Raw genomic sequence first — 12400 nt, 5'->3', positions numbered from 1 at the left:
TGTTGTATCCAGTCGTCCTTTCAATGCTACAGACCCCTCGCCCGACTCTACCCATAAAGAACATCTTTTTCCATCGCTTTTTTAGATGTCTTTTTCCTGACGTCTATATAGTCCGCACAGTAGTTGTGTAACAAGTAAATTTTACGTCATTTTGACGTCTTATTTATGTCATTTTAATGTTTCTTTAAAACTATACTTTAGTTGTAATTTGTGCTGTATATTTAATATTTCACACCAGAAGTCTGTATTCACAAGATAACATATATATAACATACAAATACTAGTCATAATCATAGCAAATATGTGAAAGTGCAGCACAAATACACATATACACAGTGTGAGATTAAAGCAGAGTATTACTGCATTTATTACATGAAAACATTTGCTACAAACATATTTCAAATAACGTCCCTACCTGTTTTAAGCCCAGTTACATCATGAGGTAGATCAGACATTAACAGGTGTTTTTATATCACCTGTGAGTGATTTTAATGTTATGGTTGATCTGTTTATAACATACTAAAAAAATTAAACGCTCTCTTTATTTCTCACTAGCTTACACACAGTCACATTAATTTATACACAACCATTCTATTTATTAAATGCAGTATTTGAATGTAAACCAACAAGTGGCCAGCACTGTTTGCCTTTTCACCAATTTGGTTTGCAGTCCCAGGATCAGTGCTTGGTTCCCCAGTCGGGAATCAAAATCTAACGTTACGGGAACGTTCTGTGCTAGTTGGGTCTGTAATGCAGTAGAATACATCTGCAAACAATGCTGCATTTTGTTAGTCCTGATTAGTGCATTCATAACATCATTTTCCATACTGAATTGCACCAGTTTCACATATCAGTATTTTATTTTCTGAAAGGTATTATTTCAAAAGTTGAGCTCTCAAATGAACGAAACCAGATTCAAACTGTCCAGGCTGAACTGTGAAAGAAATCAGTTCTTATTTCATACGTGGCCTGGGCAGAGCTCCATAAAGTAACTGAATTATTATTATTATTTTATTTTTTGGCAGGTGCTTTTTAATACAAATGACAACAACATATACCTAAAAAGGTTGTCAACTAACAGCTAATTAAAGATTAAAAAACTATTTATTATTGTTTCTGTGATGTTGCCAGCTGACCAAGGATACAATGTATCTAGAGTTATGGGATGGGTTGGAAGTTCAAGGTATTCTGTAACTCAAGAACAGTTTGAGTTCCTGCTCACATTTAATTTCACCAAAGCTCAAATTTCTGATATATTGGCTGAAACACGAACAAATAAAAGACCCTTAAGGTAAGACAAAGTGCATCATTATTTATTTTTTTTTATGTTTTGGATGGTCTTGTTTAAATTTCAGAATTATTGTACTGTGTGATATAGCTAATATATATATATATATATATATATATATATATATATATATATATATATATATATATATATATATAACTGCTGTCCAATGAAAAACATTTCTATCCTAATTAATTGATTACTTGATTTATTTTTTGCAAAACCTGAGCAAAATAGATTAAATGTACATGGTGTAAAGCTTTTGGAATAAATCTGGAATAAAAACTGATCTGGATGACAAAATCAAAGAGTTGGTCAGTGGAAATGATCAACTTGGCATACAGGCTGCAAGACTGGCAAGTGAAGGCATTATAGTACCGTGGAACGTGATTCGTCAGAGTTTGATCCGAACCAATCCTGAAGGAGAAGCTTCCAGATACATGTCTCACAGAATGCACAGAAGAGCTTATCGAGTGGCAGGGCCAAACTCATCTATTTGGCAATCACAAGTTAATCAGGTATGCAGCAATTCCTGATTTATATTATATACATATATATTTATGTTTAGATACATAAATAAATATCTAGTTCCCAGTGTTGCCCTGTTCCTTTATCAAGTATATATATCACTTGGTTGATAAAATGTTAAGGTACTTGGTTTTAGAAATATTCAAAAGCTTAAATGTTAAACATCTTGTTGCTTTCTGGTAAAGGAGCTGCTTTAATGTAATCTCAACACAGTGCTTCAGTTTTGTAGCTTTATATGAACAGAAAATAACAGGCTTTCCATGATCATACACACACTGTCAGCAACTGACAAGATTAATTATGCTTGCCTAGTTTCTCTTTGCTCTTGTTCTTTTCAGCATTTAACATCCTGTGCAGGAACTTGACATTTTATAAGAGTTTACTTTTCAAAGGGTCTGTTTCCCATATGAATAAAGTCCTGTGATACAATGATCTCTGATGCAACATCTTATTTAATGTAGCACAGCACAACATATTTTCAAAAGCAGCAGATTATGTTTATTATGTCAGGTGCCATGGTAACAGTATATTTTGATGAACAATTATTCCGGTACGCTGTTACTTCAGTTTATTACAAAATAGACAAAGTAATAATGAACAAATCTTAAAAAATGTAAAATAAAAAGACTGAAATATTACATATTATTTGTGTAGAACATTAGATTTGAAATATCAATCTTTTGAACCTAATGAATTTGTAACAAACAAATAACCATTATTACTTTTTCATTTCTTGAATTTATAAGAACACTGTTAAACAACTCATGTTTTTCATATGAAAAATGTTATTTTCATATTTGTGTATGTGATGCTATGTATTTTTTTGCTTTTTAACTCCAGTTCTGGTGACTGTCCTGTGCATTTCCTGGTATTCCTTGCCCCCTATTCTAATAATTCTAGTAATCATTAATCATTAAGCATCTAGTAATGATTAATAATATATATATATAACCTTTGTAACTGAACCTGCAATATAAAGGTGATGGGTGTGGGATAACTTTACCTTTAAATTTAATCTTTTTTGCTGGACTTACACTTCAAGCCAACCCAAAATTTTGTGCCTGTATTATTGCAGAGTTCATCCAATTCTCAAATTCACTATAGATGGAGTACATTGGAAACCTAATGCAAATTGAGCAGGTGTTTGTTTCTGGGAGTGGTCTCTTGCAACCTGCTGCATGTAGAAATTCCAGGGATGGAGGATCTCGAAATCCCAGAGGTGGGAGTCTGTCAAGGCCTGAAGCAAAGATCAAAACTCTTTCTAGGGTTATAGGCTTGCATCGGCCTCCAAAAACAGAGTTTCAAAAACAGTTGAACAAAAATTATGTATCACTCACTTTTATACACATCATCCATTGACTACTTTAAGTGGGATATTGTACCATGTCACAAATTAAATGTTTTCATGACATGACACAGTGACCTGGAAAAAATATTTTGTTAGCAAAGGAGGCTCTACACAGTAATAGTATGTTGTTCCTAATAAACTGTTTTGGTAAGTGGAGATGTGATATATTTGAATGAACAATGATATAGGTATTTACTCTATATTCATGGCTTGTTCTGGCATTTTCCTCTATTATATGCCTTCTATATTAAAAGCCAATCCCACCAAAAGCAAAGGACTTTGTTTTCCTTCCGCGTGAGGTTCCTTCCTCTTAGTGACAACACTGGATGGAACAGGCTAATGAAGTCCATGACCATTAAAGGTTTAGAAGACTTCAAGAAAAGACCTTCAAATTGTGAGGTTCAAACAAATGTCCTCTGCTAACCCAAATATCTGCAACCCGTCAACAAATCTGTCAAAAATGTAAGCAAAATGTTTTCTTATTACTGTGACAGCAGGCTCATAAGCTCCCAGACAAAAAAAAAAATCAGTCACCCTGCTTAAGGTATCCCCTGGAGCTTGACAGTGTTCATATTGGTACTATATTCTAATGGAGGGCGGCACGGTGGCGCAGCAGGTAGTGTTGCAGTCACACAGCTACAGGGACCTGGAGGTTGTGGGTTCAATTCCCGCTCCAGGTGACTCCCCGTGTCCGTGTAGGTTTCCTCCGACAGTCCAAAAACACACATTGGTAGATGGATTGGCGACTCAAAAGTGTCCATAGGTGTGAATGTGTGAGGGTGTGTGTTGCCCTGTGAAGGACTGGCGCCCCCTCCAGGGTATATTCCCGCTCAATGATTCCAGGTAGGCTCTGGATCCACCGCGACCCTGAACTGGATAAGTGGTTACAGATAATGAATGAATGTTCTAATGGTATTTGTACTAAATATATGTTTACTGTTCCAGTCCTGTTTTTACTCTGCCCTGTGCAGCTTCAAGGACCAAAATATCCCATTCCTTGAGATCCTTAATGAACTGAAATGCTTCAAGAATCGAGAGACTTTGAGGCCTCAAAAATAGCCTCTTCTGGTTTAGCTTCTTCTGTGGGTTTCAGCATTTTGTATCTGCATTGCAGAAATAACATAAACATACAGAACTACACATCCCATATTCTAAAAATCCGCAGATCATATAAGTGCACTTTGTAATTATACAATAATAGATTATAGTCTGTCTCTTTCTCTGCATACTTTGTTAGCCCATATTTACTCCATTCTTTAAAAGTCAAGACCCCCATTAGACCACCACACAGCAGCTATTATTTGGGTGATGGGTCAATGTCAGCACTGCAGTAACCCTGATGTGGTGGTGTAGTAGGGTGCTGTGCTTGTATGATTGGATCAAGTACAGCAGGACTGCTGAAATTTTTTAAACCCCTCAAGTTTAAAATTATAAGATATATTTAGCCAGGAGAGATAACATCAACTGATGAACACAGTGCTTAAAGTTGAAAATAAATACCACAGTAATTAGTAATAATGTCAACAATATTATTAAAGGTTTCTTGAAGATGTCTTAGCCTTCATCTCCCTGCCATACCTCCTTGTTCCAGCACTTTCAAATACAGTAAAACAAATAATGTTCAGGCATGAAAAGGCAGTGTTTTGCTGATTCCTGGCTCTTATTAACAATTATTAGATTTTCTTTTCAAATCTTTAAAACTACTCAAATTCCAATCACACTAGCCAACATCTTATGCAGTACAGTGTATTCATGTTTAGGATTGTCTATGGTGTGTATTAAACACTGACTGTTTGTCTGAGAATGAATGAATGTTGACCGTAAAGATGTAGGTAAAATGTTAAGATGTGTAATGATTTTATTGATAAAATGTGTGCATTCAAGGACAACTTGTGTGGAATGGCCACCGTGGCATGACTTCTCTAAAGAGACACTTTACCATTGTGATCGCATCTTGTCATCTGTAAGGAAAAAACTTCAGGATACTTGGAACTATATTTTAATTGACATGGTGTCAACTCAATGAAACCTATCATTAAACGGTCAAATGGACAACTGGGAGTTTGGTGTGCATTCTCAATTGTCGTTACACCTTTTCCAGTGTTTATACATCTTATAAATCTTTCACAGTTAGTTTTAGCAAATTGAGAAAACCTCAGTGCATATAAATACTTGACTGCCAAATTTGTACCAGCTTATTTTGATCTATTATCTATTGAATGAGTCAGTTTAGCTAGGAATTGGTATGCTAATTTAGGAATCGGATGCCTGTTTTAATTGTCCAGCCAAAGCCCAGTTTTGTAATCTGCTTTACAACATGCATGCCAAACTGTCTGTTCCCACTCTGTGGCAGAATTCTGTAAAACAGGAAAAATATTATGTAACCAAAGTAATACTTCTTTGTTAAGATCTGAAGTATCATTTAGGTCATTTATATCATTCTGCATAGCAGCTTTTGAGCTTGTAGAAACCATCTGAAGCACATCCTCTGATGTGGCTGTTCCATTTTGCTAAATAATCTGCAATTGAGATTTCCTGCAGACATAAGATCTTTAAAAAAACAAAACAAAAACAGAAACTGATATGTGGAGTTTAACAGCCACTTGCATGCAGAATTCTGCTGCCTGTGCAGAGACATTTTTGGTTAGTCTGAAACCCCTTAATAAATCTGAAATAGGCTGAGCAATCACAACATATTCCAGTATCCTTTTTTTTTTTTTAAATAGTTCATAACACCCCAAAAAAGACATAGCATGTTAGGTCTAGACATTCTCATTATGGCATCTATCCCAGATAAATAAGATAAAGATGTGCATGATATTAAGATGGCTAATAAGCAAGTTAAAAGAAAAAGTCCTGTTATGGAGATGGAATATATATGTATATATATATTGTCTTGGTCTACATACATTGATTTCTCCCTTCCATCCTATTGATTGTCAGGACCACCAAAGGGCATGTATGATTTGAATGGTGGGATTTTTAAATCTCTCAGTGTCAGTGCTGCCAAAAACCAAGAACATCCAGCTGACATCACACTGTGTCCTCTGATGAAGGACTAGAGGATGACCAACACACACTGTGCAGCATCTGACGAGCAACTGTCTCTGACATTACATCTAAAAGGTGGATCAATTAGGTGTGTGGTTAACAAATTAGAAAGTGAATGGACAGTTATTTAACTCCAGCAGCACTGCTGTGTCTGATCTACTTATACCAGCACAACACACACACACACAAAACCCAACAACACTGCAATGGCATGTAAGGCCTCATGCTTGTAAATATAAGCATATTGTAAGCAAAATTTTCACATGTCCTCAATAACCATAATGTTTTATGAACAATTCCCACTTCCCCTCCCTCTCTATACTGTGCTGCTTCACCACAATGAATATCAGATGCCAAGAGAGCACACACTCATTATAGCCCCCTTCTCTTCCACTCTCTTTGCATTTCCCCACACACAGACTGAGAGGCCCACAGCGCTCACACTCACAATAACCTCCAACTTATTCTACTCCACTCTTTGCTTCTCAACACTGACTGAGACACTGAAATACTGACATCTAAAGTTGTCATAAGCACAAAAGACTTAAGGCAAACAGCTTCCATTATGTAGAACCAAGTGGCTATGGAATGTTTTGCTAACAAGCAAAATTTGGAATTTGGTGTATGTTTTTTTTTCAATTAAACGTTCATTTTAATTTTTAAAACAATTGGTTTGCACTGTACCCTGATTAGTGTACTTGAAACCTGCTGCCTTTGCCTTGACATTGTTGAATATTATGTGTTGTGAGGCGCTGGTATACGCAGTCTGGCTTAATTCCTCTGTCAGATAGAATACAACAATCCAGAGATATCTGTCTCTTATAAATTACAATTTATTCCAGAAAAGAGTTAAGACAGTAGACAAATGAGTAATTTTAAAAGATGACAAAACAGTGAATTGCCATGCAATATAATGGGTTCTGTTTTGTGGTATCTTTCATGAAACAAATTAATATCATACAATTAATAAACTACCTTCAGAAAAAAAAAGTACAGTAGAGGCACATTATTGGTCACTAACTACAATCAGGAAACAAATTATTCAATTTTATTTGTAAATTTTAAAATTGTGCTGATTTCATACTCCTAATTTCATCTTCAGTTCAATAATGAAAAAATATATTCAGCTCTAGTTCTGGAGCTTAGTTTAGCCAGCCATTAGCAATACAGTCATTGTCACAGAGGTTTTTCTGGCATTTCAAACACAGGAAAGCCCAAAATACATACCCTTGTCATTGGAATGTCTGAAGAAGCCTCATGTTAATGTCTTTGTTTACATATGGTTTTTAATTATGTGATTGTGTTGTACAGAAAATATGAAGGGCAGATAAATGCAGAAATGGGCTAGTCCAGTTAATTGTCTTAATGTAAGTTAATACATACCTGCCAGAAAAGGCTTCTTGAATAAAAATGTGAATATGTTGTTACATGTGTGTAATTACATAAGAAAGAAAATGCTGTTACAACTATGAAGATCCACTAGTGTAATTACAAAAGGCAAAACTGAAGTTGATACACATTTGTAATTACATAAGCTTTACTACTGTAATCCGTCTGAAACAGGTGCAAATTCATCAGTAGTTAAATTGATGTTGCATATGTTCATGTGTAACTACACAGTTATTAGAGACACTTAATATAAAGTGGGAATTGAAAATCCCACAATGACAACTTTGCATCTGCTAAGGGTCTCTTGCTTCACGAGTCACATAAAGCAGTCCATGGTCCCCATAAGCATCATAGCTGTTGAAAGTTGGCTTCTGAAGCCACTCAGGTTCATATGTGTTGGTACTATAAACAAATGACTCAGTAGTGTTGCCCCCTGTAAGATTTCCCTCTCCGACATCTTGCTGTTCTTCTAGAAGTATGCGTGTTCGTTGATACATTTTGGGGCAACCTTCAAACCGGTCCAAGAACTCCAGCATCTTGTCATCCACTCTGTAGATTTCTCCTTGGACCTGCTGGCCCTTCCCAGGGACATTAAGAAGGAAGGGAATATTATACTTGCCTGCTATCACAAGCGGGTATTTCTCAACTGTGTGAGCATGGCTCAGGAATTCAGCTTTGCCATTAGCAACATCCAGCATCCTGGAGTGGTTTGGCTGGCCCTTTTTCAAAGTGCCATACACGAAAATGTGTGTCATCTGAACCACAGGATGCAGAAAGCTAATTTCATTTTGGAAAAAACAAAAAACACTGTTTTCAAATTATTCATGTTAACCACAAATAACACCAGCTTAAAAAAAAAAAAAAAAAAAAAAAAAAAGATTCAAATGGCATGAGACCAGCAAAAACAAAAAGAGGGATAATTTGTACACTAGCAATATAATGTAAGAATGTACTTACCAATGTTGGAGGAAATAATCTTATAGCAGACTAGGGCCCTGGAATACAAAAAAGAATCTTCAGCTAATATAAAATTTCCTTTAGGTGATATGTTGTATCAAATGGATGAATACTTTTGACAGTCAAACACAAAGTTCATTACAGTATAAGAGCTAACAATTTTTAATTACTGCGCAGATTTTAGCAATTATGCAATTCAGTTTCAGCAGGATGTTCTCTGGTATAAATCATTTGCAAATAGGTCTGAAAAAACAGCAAAATATAAAACTATGAATTCTATGCCTCTTTCACACATGAACTCTAGAATTTCTAGAGAGGCTCTGGAGTATCGGGTGCGGAGATTGGTTGGATTATCGGGTCCAGAGATGTCCCAAATTGGTTGTTTACTCTGCCTCAGGCTCACTCTTGCAGCACAAGATGAAACACATTCTTCAGGCTTGGCGCGGCACCTGTATAGCGCATGCAGAAGAAACTCTGGAACATTTCCTGAGCTGTTCTCACATGCACTGACTTTGTCTTTATCCATTATCCATCCCTAGTAAAGACTCTGGGTAAAGTCCTGGTAAGGTCAGAGATTAATGTTTAGGGTGGTCGCGTTCATACATAACTCCTCCTGGTAAACTCCAGAACATTTCTGGATTACTGTGCATGTGTAAAAGGGGCACTAGTGAATTTCTAATTTTCCCCAGTTTCAGCATTTCACCAGTTGCTTACTACAGCATTCACCATTTTACATAGACATTCTAAAACCAGGTACACAATACAAGATTTTTAAAATTGGAACAGATTTGAACATCAGAGCGCATCCCACAATAAACGCCAGGTCTATACACATCTATGCATACTATTTCGAAAATTATAACCAATATAAAAACTTAACATGAGGTTTTCTACAACACACACGAAAAATCTCCAACACTACAAATCTTGCATGAGTTTGTGATTTTGCATGTGTGCATATAAACAAGGACAAGGAGATGGACTGCCTATAGGATGGAGATGGACTATTGATGATATATATGTTAGGGGTGGGACTTTAACATGTTAATTTCGATTAATTAATTACGGGGAAAATAACAAAATAAAAACTTTTACACTTTTTAATCACACTTTGCACCATGGAACATTTCTCAGTGCACAAGTTCCAGGCATACAAATTATAAAGACTCACAATGTGATGAACATGATGGAGATGATGGAAGAGACTACGCTGGTGGATGGGAAATTTGAACACAAGAAACTTCCAGATGGAAGTACAAACGAAAATGTTGTCAATTTCAAAATAAATAATTCTCATGCTAAATGTATATATATATATATATATATATAATCAGATACATAAATTCAAATCTCAATAATATGAGTCTAGGTCAGATGTCAACCATCTGGGGTTTTCAGGAAAAGGAGAGTTTCATTGATTGATCAAATGCAGCCACAGATCACACAGAGATCTCACTAACTTAACATTTCCTGCCCCAGGTCCTAAAGCTTCTCTTGATATGTGCACTTTGATGACTTTGTGTAAGTGTGAGCAGATGGCTGGAAAATAATAAAGCAGACTAAATAGTTGATAAGAGGAAAGACTAAATCATTCATTATCTGTAACCGCTTATCCAGTTCAGGGTCGCGGTGGAACCAGAGCCTACCTGGAATCATTGGGCGCAAGGCGGGAATACACCCTGGAGGGGGCACCAGTCCTTCACAGGGCAACACAGACACACACATTCACACATACAGACACTTTTGAGTCGTCAATCCACCTACCAATGTGTGTTTTTGGACTGTGGGAGGAAACCGGAGCACCCGCAGGAAACCCACGCGGACACGGGGAGAACACACCAACAGTCATCTGGAGCGGGAATCAAACCCACAACCTCCAGGCCCCTGGAGCTGTGTGACTGCGACACTACCTGCTGCGCCACCGTGCTGCCCTCAAGACTAATTCAGTGGTATGGTATGGTTTGACTACGGAAGATCTGATTGCAGCTCTCTGCCGGAGAGTTCCACCACCTGAAGCAGTTCCACTCGACAGAAAATTCTGAGAGTCTAAAGTTGAGGCACCATAAATTTAAGCCCCTGAGACATCTCGGCCACACCCAGCTGTGTAAAGCAAAGAGAAACCCCATGCAGAAAACACTGATAGCTGCATACATGCCATATGACATATGCCACAGTCCAAGAGTCATAAAGACATCACTAAAGCGGTAACAAACTTTTTGACTAAGGACATGATGTCATTTAATATGGTTATCGACACCAGATACAAACTCCCTGGCCAAAGGTATTTTTCAGGAACCGCCATACCTAAGATTTACTTAACTACATGTTAGGGAATGGGTGGAAGAGCAACTGAAATCAGTGTAATATTTTGCGACCACAGCCAACATTTGGTCAATCCAAACCTCTGAACCGTGCATGAGCCTGACAATCCACTTTGTTGACCAAGAGTGGAAGCTTGTCAACTTATGCCTCCAGACAGTTTACTTTCCTGAGTATCATCTGGGGGAAGCAATTGTAGCCGGACTTGCAGATGCGTTCACCTCCTGGGGACTCCAGGTCTGCATCACCACAGACAGCAGGACCAATGACACCTAGGCCAGTTGTTCAATTATTTTGTGCATTGTATGAGTATATTTTTGTTGCCAAAATCATTGCAGTCACAAATAGGCTATGCCATACATAACCTAAACGTATCATAGCAGTGTTTATATGTTTTTGATTTTTAGACTAAATTTTTTATATTAGTGAGAATTAAGAATTTCTTTGAGCATGTGTTATACTGTGCATTTAATAAATAAAGTACATTGAGATGAGGTGCTGTGTTGTATATGAATACAGAGCTTTGCTCTGCACCCATTAGTAGCTGCTTACTACTCAGCATACGACTCCGTACCATACTCAGGCACTAGATAATACTTACACTACTTACTTGCCTACAGTGTTGATTAGGATTTCATTCAACCAATTTAAATGATTTTATAGACTATTCATTAAATCTTTTGTCAATACAGACATATTTGTATAGATTATACATGCAGCAATTCTGTCAAATTCAAAGGTGTTTTATTGTCCATGGAGGGTTTTTATCACAGGTGGTAACATTGTCCTATGTAAAAGGGCAGCTCTGAAGCCAGATAATATAGACTAGCATTCTAAATTAAGGGATTTAACCAACTTAAATTCCCTTATTCAATATCAAGTGATTAGTATGCACGAAACTAAATGGCACTGCTTTAGGAAAAGAGGCAAAACACGCATGGCTTTTTTCATATATTTACGTATTTTGTACTATTATATAAACACTTAATTGGCTTTGAATAGTAAAACTGGTGGACATGTAGAAATACAGATACATTTTACTGTCATTAAACAGAGTGACCTCTTGGCTATCAACTGTATGATTTTAGAAATATTTCACTGTATAATTTTCTCATATAGTCATGAATACATACTAATATAGATTTCTCAAAAAATACCCATAATGCCTAAACCATTCCACTGTCATTAAACAGAGGGAACTCTTGGCTATCAACTGTATGATTTTGGCAAGATTTCACTCTATAATTTTCTCATAAAGTCATATTAAATACCTACTATTGTGATATGTATATGGATTTCTCAAAAAATACCCATAATGCCTAAACCATTCCACTGTCATTAAACAGAGGAACCTCTTGGCTATCAACTGTATGATTTTGGAAATATTTCACTGTATAATTTTCTCATAAAGTCATACTGAATACCTACTGATATGGATTTCTCAAAAATACCCATAATGCCTAAACCATTCCACTGTAATTAAACACAGGGACCTATCAACCCCAGTTCCCACTCCATCA

General features: G+C 36.5%; 1 protein-coding gene across 1 annotated transcript in view; it reads right to left on the bottom strand.

Moving 5' to 3' along the window:
• Window positions 1–7037: 7037 nt before the first annotated feature.
• The window catches only part of LOC136710770 (gamma-glutamylaminecyclotransferase C-like), a 28092-nt gene continuing 22729 nt past the window's right edge, over window positions 7038–12400 (bottom strand). The window contains exons 2-3 of the mRNA XM_066686581.1: window positions 8562–8599; window positions 7038–8381 (exon numbers count right to left, since the gene is read on the bottom strand). Coding sequence (XP_066542678.1) covers window positions 7898–8359 — 462 coding nt within the window. The 5' untranslated portion in view covers window positions 8360–8381; window positions 8562–8599 and the 3' untranslated portion in view covers window positions 7038–7897. The remainder of the gene's footprint in view (window positions 8382–8561; window positions 8600–12400) is intronic.

The sequence above is a fragment of the Hoplias malabaricus genome, chromosome 12, assembly GCF_029633855.1.
Source record: "Hoplias malabaricus isolate fHopMal1 chromosome 12, fHopMal1.hap1, whole genome shotgun sequence".
NCBI lineage: Eukaryota > Metazoa > Chordata > Actinopteri > Characiformes > Erythrinidae > Hoplias > Hoplias malabaricus.
This window is presented reverse-complemented; position numbering and strand designations above follow the sequence as displayed.